Genomic DNA, 27,622 nt, shown 5'->3' on the forward strand with positions numbered 1-27,622 from the left:
GAGGGTGGATTGGCCACCACTGAATATAATAGGTGTGGCTTGGCCCTAATCCAATTCCCCAATTTACCACCAGCAATTTGCCCAAATGGCGTCCTCGTCCACTGCCCAAATTCAGGGCCTCGGCACTATTGCAATTTTAGAAGTAAAAAATTCACATTCAAGCTCAGATAAGTAAAAGAATTTTTTCGGGTGAGTGAGAAAAAAGATGGGAATCGGTGACGAAATGATTCTTTGAGTCTTTCTTCTGAGATTTTTATTCAAAATTCATTCTTTCTTTTAATCTGTTATGCGCGCCAGTCTCAAGCACATCGAAGCTTCTTTGATGGGTTGAAGCCCTATGTTTTTCTCTCCCGGGATGCTGAAAAGCCGGGGCTTCCATTAGCTAATTTTGCACCTTGAACATATACATTTTAAGGCATATAGCTTAAAGCTCTCTCTCTCTCTCCTCTCTCTCTCTCTTTGGGTTCTGAGATTTAGAAGATACAGATACACCCTCTACTTTTGCAACAACAAACTCGTTACTCTTCTTTTGTTGTTGGTCATTTATCCCTAAAATAAGATTAAAGAATTATTAAACTTTAGCTTTTTGACTCTTAGAATGTATGAAGCATGTATGACAATGGTTAAATACAAAGTAAATAATGGAGCTTGTTAAATTGATGTTTTTATGAGTTTTGTTAGATTTTTAGAAAAGAAAAAGAAAAACTGAATATAAAGAGCCTATTGTAAATGCTGACATGCTGTTAGTATATATGCTACGGAATAGGTTAAAATACCGATTCAGGTTTAATATGAGATAGCTCAATCCACTGACACAATGCCTAATGACGCGGATGTCACTAGTTTAAATCCTCTTCCCACTTTTTGCGTGGACATGTAAAAAAAAAAAAAAAAAAAACATATTTTTAAACTGTCTTTTCTTTTTTAAAACTCTCTCACGTCCAAACTATTTCTCTAGAGACATTTTAGCCAACTTTACTTATAAAAATGTAAACTCTAAAATATTGTATATTTCATTCTCTATTTTCTTTATATATATATATATATATATGTGTGTGTGTGTGTGAAAATTGATATGAATTGAAGGGGGGGCCGCCCTTCAATTCTGTTTTTATTTTTGTTCTTTATAAATAATTAATTTTTTTATTTCATATTTGATATAATTAGTGTAGTTGAGTGTTTTTTTTTTTAAAAAAAAATTTAAGTTTGGTAAATTTAGCATAGGTGTGAATGTGTGATCTTCTGATTGATTGCATAAAACTCATCTTTTTGCAATCTCCTGATATAAGTTATTCTCATTTAGTTAACATTTTTTTTAATAGAAACTCTTGTCCCTCTCGCCTAAGCTCTCGGCCTTTAAGGAGACCCTCTGTGTGCCAGAGTTCCCCACGCACACACTCTCTGTGTGTGAAATGGCAGTTTCTTCAACGCTTTCCCGCCTAAACCTCCTCCCCAGACCTTCGCTTCCCTACGCAGTATCCACTCTCAGAGCTCTAAAATTCCGACCCATGTGTGCACCTCTCACTTCCTTCTCCAACTCCTTCTCTGCCCATTTTTCCACTCCCAAAAGTTCCCCAGAACCCAACACCCAAAGTCCAGGAGCACCCGACTACGACTTCATTGTTCTCGGCATCGAAACCAGCTGCGACGACACCGCCGCCGCCGTTGTAAGTCGCAGCCGAATTCCGATTCGTTTGTTGTGGCTTTGTCATGGATATTTGTTCGTTTGTGATTTTGTGGCGTCCTTAATGGGTTTTGGTTGGTTTTTGTGTTTGCTGTTTTTTGGGGATAAGGTGAGGAGCAGTGGGGAGATTCTCAGCCAAGTTGTGTCTTCTCAGGTATAATATTTGATGTTTATTGGATTTAGTTCATGAGAGTTGTTTTTGTTCGTTGTAGAGAATTGGTTTTATATTTTTGTTTTTGCAGAATCAGTACTGTGCTAGTAATATCGTTGTGTTTTTCTTTTGTCGTTACTTCTTAGAATGGCTCAAATTCTTTCTCTAGGTTACATATGTTATGTTCAATTATCTCAACGTTGCACTTTTACTTCTGTTTTCTTTGGCTGCTTGAGAACATCAAATTATTGGTTTTGAGTTATGGCCCAAATTGCTTATTAATAAGACGAGCAGGCTACAATAGGTCTGATGGTGTATGCTGAATGATGGAGTTCTAGTAGGGATATCTTGTAAGTAAGGCGGTGAATTACTTATATAATTAGGAATGTGGTATATGAACCTAAGGAATCTTGGTAATTCATACGTTAAGGCTGTCAATACAGCGGTTTGGAGAAATATGGACCTAAGGATCTGTGTTTCAAAATTTAAAAGTTGTGGTGATGGATGAATTTAATAAGGGATATTGACTTATTGTGGCCTTGTGATCTCTCTCTAAATTTTCTTGTTAAAGAAAACTCCAAATTCCTTCTCATTGCAGTCTAGAAATTACTTTATAGCCTGTACATTGCTAAAACATCCTAACATGAAATATTAGGCTGAACTAAAAAGCTTCTTTGGTGTTGCTTTTTATTAGACTACTCGCAAGAAACAGTTTTATGTTAAAATGATTTGCTTCCTTTTACTATGAATTGTATCATGTTTTCTGCTTTGCATACATGACCAATTTATGTTCTATTTATAGTGCTTGCACATTATCTAATTTTAAGCCTTTGTTACATCAAGGCAGATCTTCTTGCTCGATATGGAGGTGTTGCCCCTAAAATGGCTGAAGAAGCACACTCACAAGTGATTGATCAGGTGTCTGATCTGCATAACAAACTTTCCTTCTAGTATGCATCTCTTTACATGCCAGATATAAATACCTTGCCGTCCGTGTCACACATAATATTTATTTTGGAAACTCACTGTGTCAGGCACTATATGTGCTGTCAGGTACCTTAAATGTGTTATCGTTCTTGTCACTCACACTTACCGTATTGCTGTGAACAATATTCTGATTCTTTGAGCTTAGGTTATTAGTATTATCAGCATTATAAATGTCTAATACTGACATGGGTCTAAATTTGAGCTTATTAATTGCAGGTAGTGCAAGAAGCACTTGATAAAGCTAATGTAAGAGAAACTGATTTATCAGCAGTTGCTGTTACAATTGGTCCCGGTTTAAGCCTTTGTCTGCGTGGTAATTTTGAGTGATATCTCTCTTTGTGTGTGTTGGCTCCCCTAAAATTCTCTGTACTTTTTTTATGCCAAATAGTTGGGTATTGTCCCTGTCCTCCAGTTGTGTGGTGCACAATGTCTTTGTGTAACAAATGTGAATTTGAATGAAAAGGAAGAACTATATAACATATACACATCAGTCCCTGTTATTGAGCTATCTTAAATTAACTATAGAAGATTTCTCTTGGGCTATTAAGTCGCGTCAAAGTGATTCCCAGGGGATTCAAGTTGGGTAACAGGTAGTGGAAATTATTTTTCTGACTCTGTTCGATCTTGCCCTACATTTGGGGTTCAATTAGCAACTCTAACACCTAATATACAAAAGTCAGGATTGTCCCTGTCTCAAATGATCAATTTATCAGATTAGTATGTAGAATGAATTACACAATGTGGAATAAGTGAAAATTTATAATAGGAGGAAAAAAAAAAATTACTTCTAATGACTTATATCATTTGGTAGGTTGTAGGTTCCTGTTTGAAGTAAACAATTGTGTTGGACAGAATTTTACAGTAAGTGCTCTGGGATAATTCTGCATAGTTTTACGACATTTAGAAATTACTGCCGAATTGTGGATTTTATATCAGGAATTGAGTTGAATGAGGATTCTTGCCTTCCCTAGCCATTTGGGTGGAAATTTTGTTGGTTGCTTAGAATTATTTCTTCATGCAATTGCAATGCAGTTGGTGTGCAGAAAGCTCGGAAAACTGCTGGAAGATTTAATCTGCCAATAATTGGCGTACATCACATGGAGGCTCATGCTCTAGTGGCCAGGTAGTAGAGTAACATCTAGAAAATGCAGAATAGATTGCACTTCAAATACATTAACATGGACATGACACATTTTACAATACAACTTAACTGTATCTATGGTTTTGCTTTAAAAAAAATAAAGAAAACAAATGATGTTTGTGTGCTTATATGTGAACTCAAAATTGTAAGGTAAGTGTTTTATAGCATCTGAATGTGTCTTTTCCTTCCTAGGTTAATGGAAAAAAAGCTCCAATTTCCTTTCATGGCCCTGCTTATTTCAGGTTAGAATTTATACTCCTTTCTTATTTTTTAGGTTTATATTGCCGACTTTCTTATTTGTCTAAAATCTAGATTGCTTGAATCTCATTTGGTATTGTTTGCATGCTTATGATGCTTCTTATCAAATCAGTCCAAGTTCATGCAGTATGAAGCATTGAGTTGTGAGCGCGCTTGGCCATACCGGCATCATATATAAGAGGCCAATATATTCAATCTCAAACCTTGGTTCTTAAAAAAGGATTACCAATGGTTTAGTTGGATGAGAAAGGAGCAATTTCGTATAAACTGGTAGGGCAAACATGTCTTTCTAGCTGCCCCGATTCCTAAAACAAAGTACATTCACAAAAGATAAACTATTTTTTTTTTTTTTAAAAAAAAGAAAACTAATTTAGCTAGAGCATTGATGTGATCATCCTACATTCTTCAAGTGCTGACTTGGTTTTGTCCTTGTTGGCCCTCTTTTCTCCATGGTACCTTGTGTAGAAAATCCAGCTCATAAGTTGTTGATTTGTCTACAAGATGAATTGTTCCATCTTTCTTCACTATAGTCAAACAATAAGTTTTGTTATCATACTTCCATTTCAAAATCATAGAGGAATTTGTGGATAATGGTTTATTTGTCGGATGCTTCTATAGCAAGAGACAGACTTTGATCTTCCCTAACTCATCCAATACCACGGTGATGGTGAAATGTGGCAGTGCGCTTATAAAGTCTATCGGGATGAAAAGATGCTTCTAAGTCCAAACATTAATTTGGCATATGTTTGATGATGTGGAGTCTACTTGGGAGCTTGCATAATTAGTTTAAAGCCTAGTTGGGTCTTATTTTGTATTTTGGCTTGTTATTGGTATTGGGTTTTATTTGTGGGTTTTACTAGTTATTTAGTTTTGGGCATTTAGTTGTTAAAGCCCAGGGATTCCTAAGTTCATTAGGATTAGATGTTAGATGCCTATAAATAAGGATTTAATAGTATTCATATGCTTATTGAAAAAGAAGATGGCTATGAAAATTCCAGCAACTATTGCTTAATGGATTGTGTGATGCAATTATATCCAAGGGACTATGCAATGGATCCTAGGTGTGATGCTTAGGTTTTTTTTTTTTTTTTTTCTCTCTCTCTCTCTATAAAATCCTAATCTTCAAAACCTAAGCCACCCAGCCCTCATTAGATTACAGAAAAGACTCATGGCACTGTTCATGCATACTCTCCGAGGGTACTGTTCATACAGTGTTTGTGCTACATCACATGGACTATATTTATGTTTGATTTTTCTATCTCGTTTGGTTATAATGGCCTTAAGCAATATGATGATTTTTGTATGCACCTTGTTTTTTAGGAGGACACAATCTACTTATTCTTGCTCAAGATCTTGGCCAGTACATACAACTTGGGACCACAATAGATGATGCAATTGGTGAGGCATATGACAAGACAGCGAAATGGCTTGGTCTTGATTTGAGAAGGAGTGGTGGACCAGCTATAGAGGAGCTTGCTCGAGAGGGGGACGCAAAATCAATCAAATTCTCTGTAAGTCTTTTTCTAGGACTATTTTCCCTTCATTCTAGTCATTTTTGGCAGAGCGTATATCCTAAGTTTTGCAGTGCGTTACTTTTTTAGATCCCAATGAAACAACATAAAGATTGCAACTTCTCATACGCTGGTCTGAAGACTCAAGTGAGGCTGGCAATTAAATCCAGAAATATGTACGTTGAATATTTACTTTTCAAAAAAAAAAAAAATGTATGTTGAATATGTCAAAAGATGCAGATATAATATTGGAACCCAGTCTCCTTTTTTCTGCCTGGTGAATTCTTTTTTATTTACATTCTTCCTCTTGATCTGTAAAGAGTATTGTAATTTAGATGGGATAAAAAGGAGATCTGGCAATGTACAGATGTTCAGATTTAGGATAGAAGACAAAGTTGGTGAGGTTAAGAATTGAAGCACAAAAATAATGATAGTTGCGTGCTGTTGAGAGTGAGTTATGTGCCTATATTGAATATTTTGAGAACTTGAAATGTTCAGAAGGGCTACTAGTTTTGTAGAATCTTTGGAAGAACCGGAGAACAAGCACGGAAGAGATTCATGCATTGTCAATATGCTTTGTGCATTTAAGTTGTTGTGTATTATGCAGCAATTGTTGCATCTTTATTGTGATACATACATATTTGATTGTTTCAGGTGTCTGAGAGATTAAAAGTTCACTGTATGAGTTACGCATAATATATATACAAACAAATTTAATTTATTACCAAAGTAATCTAAATATCAGAGTTTCAGGCCAGAAAGGAGTGACCTAATTTCACATTATGTTTGGCATCCTCCTACTTTGGTTAATTTATTCACACGAGCTCAATTATTGTAAAAACCGAATATCTCTTTTATAATTGAATTTTATAAGTATATATACTAAGCTGCGGTATTAATTAAACATGCTGCCTACAACATGAAGTATGGCTGCGTTGAAGTAATGAACTAAGCAAACAGCAAGCTATTTAAATTTAACATTCATTCCCTTCCAATCTCTTGTCCACTTTTTGATGTGTATGGGCTATGTGCAGTGATGCTGAAATTCCCATTTCTTGTGCAAGTCACCAAGATAGAAGTTCTCGAGCTGATATTGCTGCCTCTTTTCAGGTTAATATATTCGCATAAACTTATTTTGATGAATGAAGTATTCATGAGGTCTTTAATATTTCTCTTGTATGTCTTGATTTTTTTTGCTCTCCCTCTGAGATTTGTTTCTATGCAGCGAGTTGCAGTATTACACCTAGAGGAAAGGTGCGAGCGAGCAATTGAATGGGCACTGAATATTGAGCCTTCTATAAAACATTTGGTGAATTGAACTGCATTTTTCAAATCAATACTTTCTCTTTCTGTTAATTTTTCATACAAGCAGTGGAACATGACTTTCATCTTATAATCTGCCTCCTGTAGGTAGTCTCTGGAGGTGTTGCATCAAATCAGTATGTTAGGGCTCAACTTGATCAGGTTGTCAAGAAAAACAGCTTGCAACTTGTGTGCCCTCCTCCCAGCCTTTGCACTGACAATGGTAAGTCATATTTGAGTAGCTTTGCTTGACTTGGGGATGAGGGTTTACCACCTGTAATAAAACAGGGGCCTTAGAATGTTAGCCTAGAGCGGCTGATGGGATTAGAATGTGCTAAATCAAAAGTATTTTTAGCTGGAGTTAACTAACTTCAGAGAGATATTATACAAATTGGGTTTTCGCTGGCTCTTGGGCTCAAGTTGCTTGCTATATGATGAAGCTCAGGCTTGCTCATTGTGAGTTCAGGGGGGCTACATGTTGCAACAGTAAATAATTTTTCTTTTTAATAATACGATCAAAATGACATAATTTTTCTTATACTTGGTGACATTAAACCTCTGATGTAAAAACAATCATTAAACAAATAATGATATCATGTACGTGTTTTATTAATAGATATATTGCTTTTTTTGTTATTTAACTTGTGATTCACATGGATATTCTGATAATCCTATCAGTAGAACTGTTGCTGTCCACTTCATTGTTCAAGAGATGTATGTTAACTTCCATTCATATCCCAAATACAAGTTAACAATTCTCCAATTTTTCAGCAGTCACAACTAGTTTCAGTGTATATTACTTTCCATACAGTACTTAACAGGTTTTAAAAGTTACCAACAGGGGAGAGTTCCATGGATGCACAAAAGTATGATTAATATTGCTGGTCAAATAATCTGTAATGGCTGTTGTTCAAGATTAATGCCTTAGACTTCGCGTGACTAGGTGTAATGGTAGCTTGGACCGGCATTGAGCACTTTCGCATCGGTAGATTTGATCCTCCACCTCCTGCAGATGAACCTGAAGATTTTCTGGTTTGCTTCAAACTTTTAATTACCTTTGACTGCCTTTCATTTGTGTCCCTCCCTACCTCCTTTCCATTTCGTTTGGTTTATTACATCTGCTAAAGTCATATATTATAATTATCTAAATGCCATAATAGGATTTATGTTTTAGAAAAGAAGGCAAAGCTTTGTGTTGGTACATAGTAAACAGCAAACTTTCCCTATGACATCAAATCTGATTCCAGAATTATGAAAAATGGAATAGTTCTCTATTTTTCAAACAAAATGATTTGTTCTCATTGTAAGACTGGTGGAATTTAGTTGCTCCAATTGTTGATATTCAAATGACTTCTGAATAAACTAACTTATAAATGTTGATAAGTTTTTTACTTGGAATTTTTAATGACTTTGTACATGGCTAATAGATTAGATGAAGAATATTCTGCGTCTCAACTTTAACTTGTATTTATTTGCTATACGAATCAGTACGATTTGCGACCAAGATGGCCTTTGGGGGAGGAATATGCTGAAGGAAGAAGTGAAGCTCGCTCCTTAAGAAGGGCCAGGATTCATCCATCTCTGACTTCTATCATTCAAGCATCACTGCAACAGCAACGGTAGCCTGCATCTCCTACTCTGTTCACCCCCTTTATACATGTTTTTGGATTGATGACTCAATCTCCTACTGGCTGGCATTGCTGAGTTTATGTTGGTGTTAGAGATATGTGTTGCAAGTGGGGATCAGCTTTGAAATGAAAGCAATGCAATTGCAGCATGAATCCTTGGTCTCTCTTCAAAAATACCACTTCTGTATTGAAATTATGTATCCATTTGTATGGATGGTCCCTTCACCATATATAATTTGTAAAGCATATGATTTATTTTAATTGAAATCCAAATTTTTTTTTTTATTATTATTATTATTTTTTTCTATATTAAAAGTTACTTGAGATCTTGAAAAGAGAATATCATCACGTCAAATAGAGAACCAATTTTCAAAGCTATAATACCTTCAGCAATTTTAACACTTTCACCTATGTTGCCTTAAAATATTAACAGTTAACCGGAACAAAATATTCAAAGTTCTTTTTACTTTTATGTAAAATTAAAACACTTTTTTTCAAACAAAAACACTTTTCAGAAATTACTAACAGACGAACTTTGTGTGTTTTCAAAATTAAAAAAAAAAAAAAAACACATTTTTTCTCAAACCATTAACAAGTACTTCATTACACAAATCAGCATTTATTACCTTCATATCAAAGGTTCAACACACGCCCAAAATATTTTTGTGAGTTTAATACTCAATAATCTATAACCCTAGCGTAGTTAGGGTGCATTTGTCGTTTCGACTTTATAAACAAAAGTGTGATTTTAAACCAAATGTAAAAAACAGAACGTTTGGGATTGCATTTTTTAAAAATTACAATTTGAAAAACGTAGCAAATTTGCATTTTCAAATTGCAGACAAGTAAGTGCTTTTTTGAAAATGCTACTTTTTAAAATCGCAAAAGTGTTTGGTAAAACATGTTAAAAAATATTTTTTTTATCAAATATTTGTTATACAAAATAGTGATTTTTGTTGAAATTTGTGTCTTTTCAAATAAGCACTCATAACCTGCTTATAGAAAACGTAGTTAGTTTTTTTTTTTTTTTTTTTTTTGACATGTCCCCACAAGAGGGGGTAGGGGGATTCGAACTAGTGACCTCCGCTTCATTAGGCGTGGTCCCAGCCGATTGAGCTACCTCTTGGAGATAGATTTAATGTTTTTTAAATAGCAATGCCAAACGTCTTACGTTTTGCGATATCTTTTAAAAATACCAATTATTTTTATAAAATCACAATCTCACTCATTCTTCTTAGTGTTTGTTAATTAATAAGAAAGAAGTTAATTATCAAATGAATCCTAGAATTATCCTACCAAATCCCAGCTTTGTTCAACTTCGTTGGTTTCTCACTTCTTTTCTATTTTCTGTTCCATAAACTCTCCACTATTGACTCTTCCTTCCACCTCCTGCAAAACCCATCTCTCCAGAGTTCTGCCCTTTCCTCAAAACTCTATAAATCCCACAAGAGTTGCCGCCTCTTTCCCTGATTCTCTAATCTGCCCCGCTCCTCCTCGTCAATCTCACACCATCATCCACATGTGCTGACCACCATCAATTCCGGTGAGCATCCACGTTATTTTCTCTTTTCGGCGGAAGGGAGAATTCAAGGTAACTCTTATGAGCCACTTCCTATTTCTTATTCTTCTTTTTTAGTGTGAATGAAAGGAGGGATGTTAACATTAGCAGCTTTAGCATTCTACCTTTAGGTTCTTTTGCTTGGGTTTTGATTCCGTTCAGAAGAAGTTTTAGGTTTTGATTGTATTCAGAAGAAGTTATGGGAATCAATATAAGATGGGGAATCAATAATCTGATAATTCATTGGTTGGATCATGCTATCTACTATTAAGCAAGTGTTCTTGCATTGGGGGTGCTCGGATTGTATCACATGCCACAATGCGACTTGCATTGTTATATTCGAATTTCTGCCAGCTTTTGGCTAGGATAAAGCTAATATATGATGATTTATCTAGTTATTTGAAATTGATTTTTCTTTTTCTCCCTGTTCAATTAGTGTATTTAGCTCTCTTGGAAACTATTCCGTTATGTCAGGTCCTCTACAAGATGTCCTTCAGGAAAGCCCAGATTGCCCAAATCCGCCTTATGAGTTCACATCCCGAGGTTTATGAACCGTGTGATGATTCATTCGCACTAGTTGATGCACTTCTGGCTGATAGAAACAACCTGTTAGAGCATCAACCAACATTGTGCATGGAAGTGGGTTGTGGTAGTGGGTATGTTATCACTTCTTTAGCTCTTATGCTTCGACAGGAGGCTCCTGGGGTCTACTATATTGCTACTGATATCAACCCTCATGCAATGAGGGTGACCAGTGAGACCTTAGAAGCACATGGTGTTCATGCAGAGTTGATAAACACTGATATCTCGTCAGGGCTAGAGAAGCGTCTGGCAGGATTGGTTGATGTAATGGTTGTGAACCCACCATATGTGCCGACCCCCGAAGATGAAGTGGGCCGTGAAGGAATTGCCTCTGCTTGGGCAGGAGGGGAGAATGGCCGGTGTGTTATCGATAAGATATTGCCAATTGCTGACTATCTATTGTCAGACAAGGGCTGGTTGTACATGGTCATGCTTACAGCTAACAAACCCTCACAGATATGCCTTCAAATGAGAGAGAAGGGATATGCTTCTAGAATTGTGGTCCAGAGATCAACAGAAGAAGAGTCTCTCCATGTCATCAAGTTCTGGCGGGATTTTGATACTCAAGCAGATGCAAAGGAAAAGGCGGCGACAAACAAAACAGTTCCTGCAAGAGTCATGGAGTCCCTGGTTTCACAGTTTCCTCTATCGTCATTCTGGAGAAGTTGTGGCAGTCACAGTAGCTGATAGATGAGAAGGTAAAAAAGTGTGTGCCTGTGTGTGTTTTTCTAGATATATTACTCTTATGTTTTGCTTTCTACTTTCATATTGTTCTTTGACTCTTGGACAAGTATTCTTGGAATGCGAGAAGCCATCTTCTTATGCTGCCTGTGCCTGGGGCTTACTAATATGGCAGCTCTGTTTACCATTGACTTTGCTGAATTTGTTTCTTAGGGAGTTGCATGTTATGTTCTCACCTTCTAAGCGTTCTTTGATCTGAGGCATGTGATGCCCCGGATTTTGAAAGTTAAGTTTCACAATGGGTGGATGAATTATGAAAGTACGCATGTGCCAAATCTCTCATTGGTTGTGTACCAAGTGAAAAGGGAACTCCAATTGTAACTTTGACTAGTCATTTTAGGCAGTAATGCGAATATGATTAGAGCTTTTCTTAGGCTGTGACAAATGATATCAAAATCAACCTAGTAACGCCATATAGCGTTGGGGCATTACAACACGACGTGGATCTTGATGAAGACGTCAGAGATTTGAATGAGAGGATTATGATACTCCGGATTGTGAAAGTTAAGTCCCACATTGGGTGAGTGGCTTATGAAATCCTATATGTGCAAAGTCTTTTATTGGTTGTGTACTAGATGAATAAGAAGCCCAGTTGCACCTTTGACTAGTCTTTTAGGGTAATATCACTTTCCTTGAGTCATGATGAGACATGCTCAAAGTTTGACTAGTTGTTTGGTCTTTTCTATCAAAGTAAAGGGCCAAACTGAACTAATAGGAGTGCCTGGTCCTAGATAAGAGCAGTGACTGTGTGCCCCGCTCTAGTTTTCAAAGTACCATTTGTGAGCCTCTTGTCGTCATATTTTTTGCAATCATTCATTTGCATTAGTTCTTGCTCTCACAATTAACAAACCTCCTTTGTAATTGTTGAAAAATTATCCCATACATATAGACACGTCTAGTCTATTGACTACTCATTTTACTTTGTCTTTAGTAATTAACCTTTCTGATTGAATTTCTTCATTTCTTTTAATGTAAGGTTTGTTATCAAATGTTCCCATGAGTTCCTTTGCATGCTGTGAAGGCTTATCTTGTAGCTGTCGGCGTTGCCAAATTTCTTGTGTAGTAACTAGGCAATGATCCCTTCAAAGGCGTCTTGGCATTATACATGCTATAATTTATAGGAGATCAGATGCTTAAAAGTTATTTATTGTTGTTTGCTTCTTTGTTTTTTCCCTTTGTATCTTTTTATATTTTAAACCTTTCTGTACGACCTCAATTGTATATATTTGCATGTTACTTTCACTTTACTAAGTCTTTCAGCTCTTTTATAGGTTTGAGGTTTTCAATAACCTCCAGTGCTTCCAGTCCTCCCTGACAGCAATTTTAAGAGCTTAAATGACTTCATCAGTCTCTGCAATAGGATACTGCAGAGCTTCCATCATCTACAACCATATTGCACATAAGTTTCCAGACTTATGTGCAATATGGGAAGCAGAGCTCCTTGTCAGTATCAAATGCAATGCTTTGGTTCAAGTTTCAACTGCTTGTGAAGGTCGGCATGTTGAGCTCATTCTCTCAGTATCAGATGGAATGGTTTCTCTCTATGTTTAAATAGCAGAAGTACCATAGGATTTGTTCATGACATTATATATGTCACAGATTTCTCAGCATAAAATCAATTTTAGAGAAATCAAAGATGTGTGTTGATTTAACGAAACAAACTATTTGGGTTGACTCCACCCTCAAATTAGACGTTATTGAATGAAACCAACAAAACTTACACAAGGCTATAGGAGATGAAAGATTTGGCATATGGCAATTCAACTACTTTTAGTGTGGCCTGGATGCATGTTTCCTCTCATGTCCCTTGGTTCTCTAATTTGTTCATTCATCATATCTCATGATCACTCAACAGGTACTTGAAGTGTTTTCATGACATGTGCAATAGGATAATGTTGAAACCTTATAGTCATGCATTGCATTTCATTTTAGGTTTGGCATCTCTAGGTCTTGGTTGGTCACTTAGTTTTTCTTCGTGTGTCATAGAGGATTGTCTTATGTGCATCACCCATTTTGGTTTATTGTTTTCCTTCCCTATGTCATTCGTGATAAAAAGGTTGGGGAGTAGATGGGATGTTTGGGATAGGGGGAGTAGTGCTGGTGTGTTATTAATCAGTTTTATGACATATTTACATGGATTTACTGTGCTTATTGACTATTATTGAGTACATCTATGTATGTACCTCTATTTATATTTAGATGTTGTGGCCCTTTATGATCATAAAATTGTTCAATATCTGTCTATTCTAGTTCTTGAAATTTCAGTTCTCTTATGTGTTTAATGTGTTCACTCGTGTTTCAGAGAACAAATTACAAACTCATAATTTCACTTAGGCCTAGCTTTGTGGTTTAATAGATTTAGGTTGGGTTTTGGGTTTTTATATTGGGAAATTGGGATAAATATACTTTGACCCCTTAAACTAACAGTCATCTTTTATTCAGCCCCACGAATTAATAGATGTAACACTTAGATTAAACTACCATTTTGTTCTAATTAAGCATCTCTGTTAGGATTAGCCATCTGTTGGGATAGAAAAATGATCATGTGCACGTGGCCATATTCTGTCAGCTTTCCTATAATACCCCTTATTTCTTTAAAACCAACATAAATAAAATAAATAAAAACAAAAAATTGTAAAACCCAAAGGTTGGCTGGGGGTGGTTCGCGGCCTCCCCCAGCTAGCCTTTTTTTTATTGCTTAATAAATATAATGGATAAATTTGGTTTTTCAAGAGTCATACGAGGGTGGTTTTGAAAGACTTTGGTCAAATTTAATTTTTCCATCCATATAGACGGTCAAGCTAACGAAGGGGTCTAATTTCAATAAATGACAGTTTGATGTATTTAAGAGTCACACATGTCAATTTATGGGGCTAAAAAAAAATTGTTGTAATTAATTTTGTCACCGAATTGCCAAAATGAGAGTTTGTTAGCTTTTATATTAGCAAATTTGGTGTTTGAAACACATTGATGTAAGTGAAATTTGGTTGGAGTAGTTGTACACTTGTACTTGTACATAGGTATGATTTCATAATCCTTCAAAATTGTGAATAACTGAGTACCTCATTCGGTACCAGGTAAACTCATGAGATCTATAGTAGATGAGTTTTCTAGGTTTGATTTTCGATGTTTCGTCAATTTGTGGAATTAGATCGTTCTGAAGATTAATTATAAAATTATTTGGTCTCCTACAAATATTAACATAAAAATATTTCAATCCAGTAAATCTTACAAGAAAATATAATAAACATTTTATTAAATTTTAAATAATAGAAAACAATACAAAATAAAATAAAATAAAATAAAAAAATCATCTTTATAACTTATAATTTAAAAATTCAATAAGTTATGAATTACTAAATTTAGTTCATCTTTGTTGCTTAATGCTTTCCTCATTTTTTATTGAATGTTTAATTATTAGTTATAAAGATAAACTTTTTTTGTATTGTTTCCTATTCTTTGAAATTTAATAAAATCCTTATTATATTTTCAAATATTTTCTTGCAGTATTTACTGGATTGAAATATTTTTGTGTTAGTATTTGTAGGAGACCAAATAATCATATAATCACTCTTCAGAACAAAACTAATTCCTCAAACTGACAGAAACATAGAGAAACTCACTTGTAGTTTTGAGCTCTTCGAGCCTTTCTAGAGTGACTGCAAAACCTTTCATAAACTTCAAAAGTCATATCAACATATGGAATGCAAATTCGATTGTCAATTACCCTATTTTGCACACTTTCTATTTAAAGGTTGAATTCATCAAATTCTCATTCATGTATCCCACACTAATACTACCCCATGCCACACCATTCCCACCATTTAAACACAAAATACGCATGAGTATTTTTTTAGAAAAATTTATGCATTATCATTGATAAAAGATAGAAGGTGGAGAAAAAAACTCCAACAACAATCAAAGAGATGAAGCTAACTGCTCTATCAAAACAATATCACTAATACAATCTGGAGTATGGTCCCTCTATATTCTATCATTGACATTTGTAGTAGCCCTCTTCGCCAGCCGGTGCGCCGCCTCATTAGCTTCCTGATTAACAAAGACACACCTCTACCCTGAAAACATCTGTAAAGCACGTCGTGTGTCCTCAATTAAGTGGCCGAAGTGGCTCCATGTGCTTGTGGTTGAGTTGATAGCTTCCACGACCTGTTTTGCATCCCCCTCCAATATTAGATGTTGAATTTCAAGATCTTTACATAGGCTCGCTGCATGAAATGAGGTGATAGCTTCCCCCGTCGTTGGCTCAAAAGAGCCTTGTCGTGTTTTGCTCATTGCCGCAACGACTCTTCCCCGTTCCTCTCTGACTACAACACCTATCCCAAACCTATCACGAGAATTATTAATAGTTACATCGCAGTTCGCCTTATACCATCCTTGGTTGGGAACTAGCCACTTTGCAATCTGGTTGTTGCTGTTCACGTGAGTTGTGGAATAAGTTGGTTCGTGGATCTGCTTGAATTCCTCATCATATTTAATCACCTCCTGCACGATAATATTTGGGTTGATGAAAACTTTTTCATATATCCATTTGTTCCTTCTCAGCCATATCTGACGGGCTAATTGTACAAAGATAGCAAAGTCTTCCTTTCCACACCTGGCCATCATCGCCTCTGCCACATACAAGAAATCAAGCCCACTAGTAGCACTTTTTTGGAAAGTTATCTTGCAGCATCCCCATACATTCACAGCTGCTGGGCATCCCCAAAGCTTAAGATGACATTTAATGGTAAATTTAATAATTTAATTTATATTTTAACGCTTTCTCTTACACGTGGATTTAGAATCTCCAAGCACAACAATGTTCAAACTCAAATTTTTTTCTATAATATCATGTTAAAACACAATTTATCTAAAAAAAATAACTATCATGATGTATAGATTTTGAACCATTTATTTAAAATGAACGGATTAAATTAAAAAAAAAATGTCTTTTATATAAAATAATGTTACTTTTCACATACATTTATCAGGACATGTTTTAAGTTACTTTTTTTTAAAAAAAAATTATTTATAACAAACCTAAAATAGGCGTAATAAATAAATAGTCGACATAGGAAGGCATTGATGATGAGTTGAGATTTTTGGCTGCCTCTAGCGTCAGACTTTTCTTTCTTTCTTTTTTTTTTTCTTTTTTTTTTTTTTTAATTTGTTTTTTAAATTAAAGAAGAGAAATATTAAAAGGAAATTCAAATTTGAGGTATTAGCACTAAATTTGAGATAGTAGCACTAAATTTAGGATGATAAAATCACTTTTAAGTGATACCATCCCTAAAGGGTTAACCTTCCACCCCTAGATTTTAGTTTTAAATCCAAAAATAAATTTTGAGACATTAGAAACTAAATATTAACTTATAAAAATTTAACAAAAAAAAAAAAAAAAACAAAACAAAATCTAGCAGGACTAGAAAGAGAGAGATTTTTCTACAAATTTTTTTTTTTTTTTTTTTAATAAAGCTTTGACACACACTTGTCGGACTCTTGGCAGCATAATAGCATAACTCATTGATGATAGGTAGTGAAAAATGGAGACGGCTTTCCGAAATGTTGGGCCCATTGAAATACTCGTTTCAATTTGGGCTGGATTAACCCTCCATAGTAAAAGAGAATTGTCTTCCTTCCCGCATTTCAATTTTCAACGAAAAGTGGCTTCAAGCGCCACAACAGTGAGCTCGCAAAACACTCTCTCTCTGTCTCTCTCTCTCTCTCTCACAGAGGCACGGGCGACAAGTAAATGGAAGTGGGGAGGCTACCCATCTCAGCATCGCAGAGAGGGAAACTGATATCAGCCGGCTATACCACTCTCTCGTCGCTTTCTTCGCTCTCTCCTTCCGTCCTTGCTCGAGGTACCCACCATTTTCCCCATCATCATTTCCTCTTGTTCTTTTCCAAATTGGAGTTCTGGGCATGTTGGTCTTTCGAGAATCTTTGTGTCAGAGCTTTTGTATTCCTGGGTTTGAGTCATTTTTGGTCTCTTATACATGTACCTCGCAAATTGTTTGATGTAATTACTCTCTGAGTTTCTTGATGGAAGTTTCATTTATGATTATAATAGAATGACAAAGATTTTCTCGATCATTATATTCCTTTAAATCTTTCTTCTACGAGTATTGGCTATTTATTACTAGTTGATCCAATCACATTGCATAAAGTGGTTTCATTTTGGTAGTTGATTACTTGTCCGAGAGCAATGATCGTTAGCCACTATATTTGTTGTCAGGCCTTATAAAAATTACTGCCCATTGGATTTGTACTGCCGTAGTATATCAGGAATTAAGTATTAGACTTGATAATATATATGGGCATTTGAGAAATCTCACATGAATCAGCTTCTATAATTTCTTTGATGTTTTAGATTGAAGTATTCTAACATTGTTTATCCTTTGACAGAAGTAAATGTTTCGGATACTGAAGCTGCTCAAATTCTGAAGGTTGCATCACATGGTAGTAGGTTGGACGGGTCAGAAGGAGGTTGTGCTACTATTAACGGTATGTATTCTCTCTATGATATGTAGTTACTTTTGTTTTTCACTTCAAAGAATGAAAACTTTTCTGAGACAATCTTAAGAAAGGTCTCATGAGAGACAAAAAGAACTGTGACAATATTGTGGTTCTGCCTGAAGATGCTGCTCCCCATGCTGGGTACATTGCCAATGTAGCATGCTAGTGTGTCAATATCAGATTGTGCACCTTATGTTATTATAGCCTTTAAAAGCTGCTTCAATCCAGGCCCGTAGTTGTTTACAGCCATTTCTGACAAACAGTGTAACTTCTTTTTTCGAAAATGTTACACTCTTCTTACACACACATACACAAGTTTCATTCCTGGTTAGTGCATTCAATAGTTATGGGACCTGCTGTCTTCTTGTGTTCATTATTCAGTCAGACTATGATTTGGTTCAAATGCCATTTCTTGGCCATTTTGTTTTACTTCGATTAGAGTTCTTTTGATAATGGTTTTATTTTCTCATTGTTGATCTTTCTACCAATCCAAGGGAAGAAAGAAATATTTCAAATCATTTGTTAAATCATGAATGCAGTCCCGTAATTTGGTCAAACGATATTGTTATTTGGAAATATCAGTGAAGTAAAATAGTTTTAAGTCACCCTCTTTTCTATTTTTCCCTTTTCTTTTTAGTAAGCCTTGGATACAAATCTAGGTTGCCATTTTCTTACTATTAAGGAACCTCACCTACGGTTAGAATGATCTTTTGGTTTCCATCTTGTGCAGGTGCACAAACTGCTTGGGATATGCTCCATGAGGAGGAAATGTTTCCACGCATCACTACATCGTGTGTGGATTTGGATAACATCCTTGGTGGGGGAATAAATTGCAAAGAAGTTACAGAAATTGGTTAGCTTTTCTTCCTCCCTCATTGGAATACATGCAATGTTGTCCCTATTCAAAATGAATACCGAAAATCAAAATATGTTCTATGTTGTTACCTTCATTGATTCATATTGCTTTTGCACTTCATTTATGAGCATAAATACTCGGCAAGTGTTCTGTTCACAAGGAGATGATAATTTCATTATGTTTATTGTTTAGGTGGAGTTCCAGGCATTGGTAAAACACAGCTGGGGTATGGGCCGTCATTCTATTTTTTCGTTGCGGGTGTTTTTGGGACATTTAATAATTAATTAAATTTACAGGATTCAACTTGCTGTAAATGTTCAAATTCCAGTTGATTATGGCGGCTTAGGTGGAAAGGCAATATATATAGGTAAGTTTCTCAACGTCATAACTGTTCATCACTGACCATCTGACGCTGGTCTCCAACTGTTATTCATATTGTTACTTTTTTGGTGCTTAGATACAGAAGGCAGCTTTATGGTAGAGCGGGCTTTACAAATTGCTGAAGCATGCATAGAGGACATGTCAGAATCTGATGGCCTTTTGCGCAAGGATTTTAAAGCTTGCCAACTTAAAATGCACCCCAACAATATCTTGGAAAACTTATTCTATTTCCGCGTCTGCAGCTACACTGAGCAAATTGCCCTTACAAATTACTTAGAAAAGTTCATCTCAGAGCATAAAGATGTAGGTATAGTGTAAATATGCCGAGTCTATGACAAGAAGTATCTTAAGAAATTATTTGTTTTTGCCTGGCTTCCTCTCTCTCTCTCTCTTTCTTACTAGTTGAGATTTTATGCCACAGAAATCTCCTTTAATACATACACTTGTTGGTTTTTTAAGGATGAAAGTAGATAGAACTTCTCATTGTCTTATCAATTATGTCCCTCACTTTAAGTGTTTGTGTGCATATTTGTGCTTGCATGTATGTTTGTCTCTATGTGTATTTGCCTGCATCGTGTGGATACTATTGTATAGTATTTGCTAGTAACTTTTTTAAGGTTAAAATCATATTTCAGGTTAAGATTGTTATTGTTGATAGTGTTACTTTTCACTTCCGCCAAGATTTTGATGACATGGCCCTCAGGACTCGATTACTAAGCGGAATGGCTTTAAAGCTCATGAAGCTTGCAAAAGTGTTTAGCTTGGCGGTAAGAATTAATTTGGTTTGTTCATAGGATTTTTAATATATTAAGCTTGTGACAATCTTGCCTTGCTTATTCAAGTAGAGATTTGAATGCAGTGGAACGAACTTGTATTTATTTTTCAGGTCCACTTTTGTAATTAAAAGCTTTACTGGCTATGCCTGAACGCCATTAGTTTGGTTTTCCTGTTCTTTTTGGCAGGTTGTTTTATTGAATCAGGTGACCAACAAGTATACAGAAGGTTCATTCCAGTTAACTCTTGCACTGGGTAAGTTTATTCTCAGTCAGCTCCCACCACCAATTTGACTTCATAGTTTGAGCCGTTGATGTTTTACTTACCCTAATCACATGGCCTCTATTAAGAGTGTTTGTTTCATCTTGCTGATCAGGTGATAGCTGGTCACATTCTTGCACAAATCGGGTCATATTATATTGGAATGGCAATGAACGATATGCATACATCGACAAGTCGCCTTCCCTCCGATCAGCATCAGCACCATATTCTGTGACCAGTAAAGGTATTAGGAATTCTGCTTCGAACTGTAAGCGAATTAAAATGATGTGACATATAGATAGGGTGAGATGCAAGCAAAAACTATCCAGCATCAACACTATAGTATATGTTGTTTAAACCATACTGAAAAGCTTTATCATTTAAGCAAATTATAGTCACCAACATATTTTATTTTGGTAATTAGGGAATGTTCATGTACTTATTCAGCTTGACAGTCGGTTGTTACCCAAAGTTGAACCAAAGTCTGGTGTTAAAGTTTTCAATTAAATCCAAACTTGGCTTGGTTCAATAAAAAATAAGCTCATACGGGCCTCAACTCAGGTGGTTAATCAGTGAGTTGAGACTGGAGTTGAATCTTAGATTCAAGTTTTTATCAATGAATTAAATAAAATAAACAATCAGAATATGAATTCAAAGTTGTGTGACTGCTTAAACCCTAGCATATAAGTAAAATATCGATAGTTGAATCAAGAAAACTGAAAGGTGACTATCTGGTTTACCTCTCCAGCATATTCCCTTTAAACCCCAAAGACCCGCATGCAAGATAGTTTGTCTTCCAGTTTGAAATGAGGTTAGCAGGTTCCATCATCAGAGAGTTGTGAACCATTTTTTTTTTCCCTTTCTTGGTAAGAGTATTGAGAGCCCTTGAATTGACTATCACATTACATTAATAATCTTAGGATCTTAATATTGTATAAGATATGTGACTTTAAAATACATGACTTTAGGCCAATAAGAAATTACGAGGTTTATTGTGCAGATTTAGGATGACAAACTTGTGTATTTGACAATAAACTTTTCTTTTATCTGTACGCAGATATAGAAATAGAGAAGAAATATATGTTGAGGATATTACAATTTATTTTATTTTATTTCTTTCTTCACTAAGTTCATGTGGTATATCAATTTGTACATTCAGAGCATTTATAAATAAATAAATAAATTTAGCTACTCACTTTTCCAAAATGCCTACATCTCATTGTATATTTTAAGTATCTATTTTTTCCTATTTCATTTTAATACTCTTTCTCAATGATTTCTTTCCTTCTTTCTTGAGAGGAGATAGAATATTAGAGATTAAAAAATGCTTCATTTTCTTTAACATTTGGTGAATGAACGGTATTCACCAAATTTTCCTTCAAATTGTTAAGTCAGATGCAACTCATTTTATTATTATAATTTTAACATATCGGCTAGCCAAAATGGATAAGAATAATTTTTTTTTTTTAAAAAAAAAAATTCCACTTTAATAGTGTCCTGTAGCCATGTGTGGGTGGGATTTAGACTTAAAGTATTATAATTAGATGGTGTACACATGTGCCAATGTCAGGTGTTTGATGATTAATTAAATTTGAACATTGGGTGACCATGGCAGTGAACTTTGAATGACAAGGCCACCCCCTCTTTTCCTAACCAACTCTTTTGCAGTTATTTTAGAACAAATCTTCAACTCAAAGAAAATAACTTCTTCTTGACCTTCCCTCCACCAAACTCCCTCACCTTTTTGCTTTTTCTAACATTTTAACAACCCACCAGCGTTAAACTTTGAAATGTACCCTGTGCTGGTTGGCTGCATCTACTTAAAAAAAAGCCAGCTCAGAAAAAAAAAAAAAAAAAAAAAAATCCCATAAAAAAGTTCCCAAAAGTGGTCAATTTCTAATTTAGGAACATTTTCATATTTAACCAGTTCCGTGTAGGGAAACTTCCGAGGGTGTAGTGCACGAGACCGGGGTTTACTCTGTAGGGATGGATCCGAAGAGCTTTGTCTTGGAGAGGTTCCCCGACATAAAAGGAACCTTTTCCTATCCTAAAACTGGCATTCTCAATGGCTTTTTCCTTTTGGATTAAGGTCACCAAGAACCAGCCCTTCGATATACAGAAAAGCTGCCATCTTAAACCTAAAATCAGCCTTTGGATAATAGAAAAGCCAAATTTAGGACGAAAAAACCTATGCTCTTTAACTAACATCTCTAGATAATATCAACACCTTATTGGATGTGAAAAATATTGTAGAAACCCGGTAATATAAAAAAAGAAAAAATGTTAAAAATTACATTTTTATATATTCATGTTGTAAAATAAAAATATAATTTATAGAAAAAAAAAAAAAAAAAAAAAAAGGTAACAAGGATTCAATCTTCTCTCTTTGCTTGTTCAGCCCCCCTTGAGTGCCACCTATTCAAATGTCAACACCAGTCATTCTAAGTAGTACCGCTCAAAGAAGCAGCATATTCTAATATTCTTATCTTATGTATTCCCATCATTTTTTTTTTATATATAAGTATTTAAAGTCATTTAATGGACTAATAGGAAAGAAATATATGAGAATTTAAAAAGAAACCTTATAAAGAAAAATAAAATAAAATAAATATCACCAGTACCCAGGTTTTCACCAACTACCACCAAGCTGCTTCAACCACCCATAAGAAGACAAGAAAAATAAAAAAAATGGAAAAATGGAAAGCAAATAAATATCTTTTAACGAAATTTAGAAAAAGAGAAGAAGAAAAATGAAAGGCAAGCATTTCCTACCCACAGTCAACGGCTCTGATGGCTTTCCCTCCGAATCTAACGGTCAGCTCTCCCTACCTGTCATCATTTCCTGACGTGTAGACGAGAAGCTCCGATGTCTCACCCTCTCTCTTTCTCTCTCTCTCTCTCACACATAAATCCAACAACTCGGACTCTCCAACACCACCTCTCGCTCTCTCTCTTTTTCTCTCTGTAAGCCATGGCTTCCACTTCGTCTCTGACGCTCTCACAAGCCCTCGTAGCCCGAGCCATTTCCCACCACCATGGCTCCAACTCATCCTCGTCCTCCACGCTCTCTCTGCCCACCTTCTCGGGCCTCAAATCCTCGCCGGCTAAGCCGTCGACCAGGCTCCTCCACCGCAGCCGCCGATCTGCCGGGGCCAGCCGCCCGGTACGAGCCTCCGTGGCCGAGCCCGCCACCGTGGGCAAGACCACCGATACTTCCCTGGTGGAGAAGTCCGTGAACACGATCCGGTTCCTGGCGATCGACGCCGTGGAGAAGGCCAACTCGGGTCACCCTGGTCTGCCCATGGGGTGCGCTCCGATGGGTCACATCTTGTACGACGAGATCATGAGGTACAACCCCAAGAACCCATACTGGTTCAACCGCGACCGCTTTGTCCTCTCCGCCGGCCATGGTTGCATGCTCCAGTACGCTCTGCTCCACCTCGCTGGCTACGACAGTGTCCAGGTAATTTCATTACTGGTTTGTCTTTTCGTTTTTGTTTTGGATCTGTAGTGGATTCTTTATGGATTGTGTTTGATCATGATATGATACTACTACCCCGTGTGTTTGTGTGCTAAGTTTATATGAGTTTATGGTTTCAACTTTCATGTTGATTTTTTCAGCACAATTTGCTTTATTGTTCTCTTCACTTGCTTATATTTTGAAGTGGCAGTTATTTGTGAGTGTGACTTTATTTTCTTTTGCATCTATTAGAATCCTTCAAAGAAGAATTATAATAATTATGTTCGTGTAATTGTTTATTATTGTAGCACTACCTTTTTCTATTGTCCCCATAAGATTAAATTTTTATTCTATATGAATTGAAAAATTTTGGGATCCACTCTTAGGAAGACGACTTGAAGAATTTCCGTCAATGGGGAAGCAGAACACCTGGACACCCCGAGCACTTTGAGACTCCTGGTGTTGAAGTGACAACTGGTTAGATCCTTGTCTTCAAAGTTTAATCAATTACTCTAGTTAGTATTTTTGGTAGCATTTGTCTTGGATGTTTATTTATCGCCCTTTTTTTTTGGTATTTTACTTTATGCAGGTCCTCTGGGGCAGGGTATTGCCAATGCTGTTGGTCTGGCTCTTGCTGAGAAACACTTGGCTGCTCGTTTCAACAAGCCCGACAGTGAGATCGTCGACCATTACACGTAATACAACTTTCTATTTCTCATAGCAACTCTTGTTTCTGTTTATATAGAATATAAGTTATAGCGCCTTATCTTGTTTGATTTAAAAGTATTGGTGTCTGTTTGCTCTAGATATGTTATATTGGGAGATGGTTGCCAAATGGAAGGGATTTCAAATGAAGCTTCTTCCCTTGCCGCTCACTGGGGACTTGGGAAATTGATTGCTTTCTATGATGACAACCACATCTCTATTGACGGTGACACAGAGATTGCATTCACTGAGAGCGTTGACACCCGTTTTGAGGGCCTTGGGTGGCACGTTATCTGGGTGAAGAATGGAAACACTGGCTATGATGAGATTCGTGCTGCCATTCAGGAAGCAAAGGCTGTGAAAGACAAGCCCACTTTGATCAAGGTTAGATATTTCCTAATATGTAGCTTTTTATGGTGCAGTTGGGATTGATGCAGAAAGAATAGTTTCTTAAAACACCTATGTACTTATATATATATATATATATATATATATATATATATATATATATATATATATATTTGAAAGTTTGTGTAAGTTTTATGATTATTTAATAAGTTCAACCAACTGTGCTTGAAGGGTGTTCTGCTTCACACCAGCAGACAGTAAAAGGGTATTTGTGGAAGTTGAGACAGGATTTGTTGGCTCTAGTAGTCCAGTGATACACTAAGTCGTTCTTGATTTAAGTTCCTTAAATGAATAGCCTCTAGTTAAGTGTTTGGGTTTAATGTATTCTGATTTCGAATTATGACCTTTTTGTTTTCATTTGCATGTTCACAGGTGACTACAACAATTGGTTATGGGTCTCCAAATAAGGCAAACTCGTACAGTGTACATGGAAGTGCACTGGGTGCCAAGGAAGTGGATGCTACTAGGAAGAACCTTGCATGGCCATTTGAGCCTTTCCATGTGCCTGAGGATGTTAAGAAGTGAGGAAACATATATATAGTTATCATTGTTTGTCATGCTACCTGAATTGATTTGATATTGATCAATATATTCTACCCATTTTCAGGCATTGGAGTCGCCATGTTCCCAAGGGTTCTGCTCTTGAAGCTGAATGGAATGCCAAGTTTGCTGCATATGAGAAGAAGTACAAGGAGGAAGCTGCGGAGCTCAAGTCTATCATTACTGGTGAACTCCCCGCTGGCTGGGAGAAAGCACTTCCTGTAAGTAGCAATTAATCATTTTGGTTGGTCTTGATCTTACCTTTCAGGGCCTGCTTGCTTATGTTACATCATCCCAAAATGACCATGAATACTGCTTTGGCAAGCATTCTACACAACGATTGATAACATAATTGGCTTCCTTTTTCTTTTTTTTTTGGAATCCCTAGTTTTAAATTCATCTTGGGTATACAAAGTTTCAAGAGTATAATTTGCTAACCCCAGTTGACTGTCCCATAGAAAAGCCCCTATTCACAACTAAGAATTATAGACGATCTTATATATCATATTTTTAATGTGATTTTCCAGACATACACTCCAGAGAGCCCAGCTGATGCTACCAGAAATCTGTCTCAACAATGCCTTAATGCCCTTGCAAAAGTTCTTCCTGGTTTTCTTGGTGGCAGTGCAGACCTTGCTTCTTCCAACATGACATTGCTGAAAATGTTTGGGGACTTCCAAAAGGGCACCCCAGAAGAGCGCAATCTTAGGTTTGGTGTTAGAGAGCACGGCATGGGAGCCATTTGCAACGGCATTGTCCTTCACAGCCCTGGGCTGATTCCATACAATGCCACTTTCTTTGTTTTCACCGACTACATGAGAGCAGCTATCAGGATTTCCGCCTTAGGTGAAGCCGGAGTTATCTATGTTATGACCCACGATTCAATTGGACTTGGAGAAGATGGCCCAACCCATCAGCCAATTGAGCACCTGGCAAGTTTCCGGGCAATGCCCAACATATTGATGCTCCGTCCAGCTGATGGAAATGAGACTGCTGGAGCATACAAGGTTGCAGTCAAGAACAGGAAGAGACCCTCCATCCTTGCCCTCTCTCGTCAAAAACTTCCCCATCTTGCTGGAACTTCCGTTGAAGGAGTTGAAAAGGGTGGCTATATTGTTTCAGACAATTCTTCTGGTAACAAGCCAGATGTTATTTTGGTTGGAACTGGTTCTGAACTGGAAATTGCTTACAAAGCTGGTGAGGAACTGAGAAAGGAAGGGAAGGCTGTTAGAGTTGTTTCCTTTATTTCTTGGGAGCTCTTTGATGAGCAATCTGACGCCTATAAGGAAAGTGTTTTGCCAGCAGCTGTGACAGCTAGGGTTAGCATTGAGGCTGGATCAACATTTGGGTGGGAGAAGATTGTTGGAAGCAAAGGTAAGGCAATTGGAATTGACCGGTTTGGCGCTAGTGCTCCGGCAGGGAGAATATACAAGGAGTTCGGCCTTACTGTAGAAGCTGTTATTGCAGCAGCCAAAGAAGTTTCCTAGGCTTGGTTTCTTGTTCTGTCTCAAAAACTTGCGATTTGGCAAATTGGTTTCCACTACGAATTACGGTGAGGAGGCCACTTCCAAGAGATCTGTTTCATGACACTGTCTCTTCTTGTTACAATAAAAAAGGCAAGATTAAATTTTCTTCTGTTATGAATTTTCCTCAGTGGAGCACATAGATCAAAAGAGAGAGTAGGGTTTATGAATTTTCATGAATTTGTAACAACTCTTGGACCTGTCTTGAGTTTTGTAATGTTATGTGGTTGATTTTAATGAGGCTCTAATCCTCCATTGCTGTCTTCATTTTTAGTTGGTATGAAATTTGAAACAACAGGACCATCTCATTTGGAGATTTGGATCATTTCTCCCCAAATTGTCATTGATAGATAAAAACATGGCCAAATTCGGCTGCTTCAGCTTGCATGCTTGTTGGACTCTCCTTACACACACCCACCTACCCAAAGAAGATAACCATGCCCTTCAAAGTTGTTCTTTTGTCAACAAAATTAAAGTAAAATAAAAAGAAACGGATGGGTGGTTCAAAAGGGTTTTGTGTCCCACCAGAAAGAAAATGGTTTGCATATCATAGATAGATAAATTGGATTGGATAATCATTTGGAGCCAATCCATTCAAGAAATTTGTTCTATGTGGGCAGGGAAGGGAAGATACTGACCCATTGATAAGTTT

The 27,622-nt window shown here is 36.5% G+C and overlaps 5 protein-coding genes across 7 annotated transcripts; 4 read left to right on the forward strand and 1 right to left on the reverse strand.

Moving 5' to 3' along the window:
• The first annotated feature begins 1,326 nt into the window (after positions 1 to 1,326).
• On the forward strand, positions 1,327 to 8,947 carry GCP1 (glycoprotease 1). Its single transcript, XM_059602803.2, has 13 exons — positions 1,327 to 1,667; positions 1,794 to 1,838; positions 2,679 to 2,753; positions 3,039 to 3,135; positions 3,855 to 3,945; positions 4,156 to 4,205; positions 5,542 to 5,732; positions 5,823 to 5,908; positions 6,767 to 6,842; positions 6,958 to 7,041; positions 7,143 to 7,257; positions 7,978 to 8,066; positions 8,523 to 8,947. The coding sequence occupies exons 1-13, from the start codon at positions 1,413 to 1,415 to the stop codon at positions 8,655 to 8,657; spliced, it is 1,389 nt and encodes a 462-aa protein (XP_059458786.1). The 5' UTR covers positions 1,327 to 1,412; the 3' UTR covers positions 8,658 to 8,947.
• A 1,051-nt stretch (positions 8,948 to 9,998) lies between these two features.
• Positions 9,999 to 13,324, forward strand: LOC132187082 (S-adenosyl-L-methionine-dependent methyltransferases superfamily protein). Of its 2 annotated transcripts, none has more exons than XM_059601250.2 (3): positions 9,999 to 10,253; positions 10,657 to 11,500; positions 12,815 to 13,324. In XM_059601250.2, the coding sequence occupies exon 2, from the start codon at positions 10,707 to 10,709 to the stop codon at positions 11,487 to 11,489; it is 783 nt and encodes a 260-aa protein (XP_059457233.1). In that variant the 5' UTR covers positions 9,999 to 10,253; positions 10,657 to 10,706; the 3' UTR covers positions 11,490 to 11,500; positions 12,815 to 13,324. The 2 variants fall into 2 exon arrangements, with proteins under 2 accessions (XP_059457233.1, XP_059457232.1); XM_059601249.2 differs by having other exon boundaries at positions 10,695 to 11,500.
• Positions 13,325 to 15,614: 2,290 nt separating this feature from the next.
• Positions 15,615 to 16,166, reverse strand: LOC148585072 (uncharacterized). Its single transcript, XM_088517689.1, has one exon. The coding sequence runs from the start codon at positions 16,164 to 16,166 to the stop codon at positions 15,615 to 15,617; it is 552 nt and encodes a 183-aa protein (XP_088373815.1).
• A 1,040-nt stretch (positions 16,167 to 17,206) lies between these two features.
• On the forward strand, positions 17,207 to 21,152 carry RAD51C (RAS associated with diabetes protein 51C). 2 transcript variants are annotated; one of them, XM_059602217.1, is made up of 9 exons: positions 17,207 to 17,407; positions 17,952 to 18,050; positions 18,793 to 18,915; positions 19,111 to 19,144; positions 19,215 to 19,285; positions 19,376 to 19,602; positions 19,935 to 20,066; positions 20,262 to 20,328; positions 20,450 to 21,152. In XM_059602217.1, the coding sequence occupies exons 1-9, from the start codon at positions 17,296 to 17,298 to the stop codon at positions 20,623 to 20,625; spliced, it is 1,041 nt and encodes a 346-aa protein (XP_059458200.1). In that variant the 5' UTR covers positions 17,207 to 17,295; the 3' UTR covers positions 20,626 to 21,152. The 2 variants fall into 2 exon arrangements, with proteins under 2 accessions (XP_059458200.1, XP_059458201.1); XM_059602218.1 differs by having other exon boundaries at positions 19,382 to 19,602.
• A 2,044-nt stretch (positions 21,153 to 23,196) lies between these two features.
• Positions 23,197 to 27,210, forward strand: LOC132186601 (Transketolase). Its single transcript, XM_059600580.2, has 7 exons — positions 23,197 to 23,797; positions 24,181 to 24,271; positions 24,384 to 24,489; positions 24,601 to 24,883; positions 25,280 to 25,428; positions 25,515 to 25,668; positions 25,975 to 27,210. Exons 1-7 carry the CDS (start codon positions 23,306 to 23,308, stop codon positions 26,932 to 26,934), a joined length of 2,235 nt encoding a protein of 744 aa, XP_059456563.1. The 5' UTR covers positions 23,197 to 23,305; the 3' UTR covers positions 26,935 to 27,210.
• Positions 27,211 to 27,622: the final 412 nt, after the last annotated feature.

The sequence above is a fragment of the Corylus avellana genome, chromosome 6 (genome assembly GCF_965113065.1).
Source record: "Corylus avellana chromosome 6, dhCorAvel1.hap1.2, whole genome shotgun sequence".
NCBI lineage: Eukaryota > Viridiplantae > Streptophyta > Magnoliopsida > Fagales > Betulaceae > Corylus > Corylus avellana.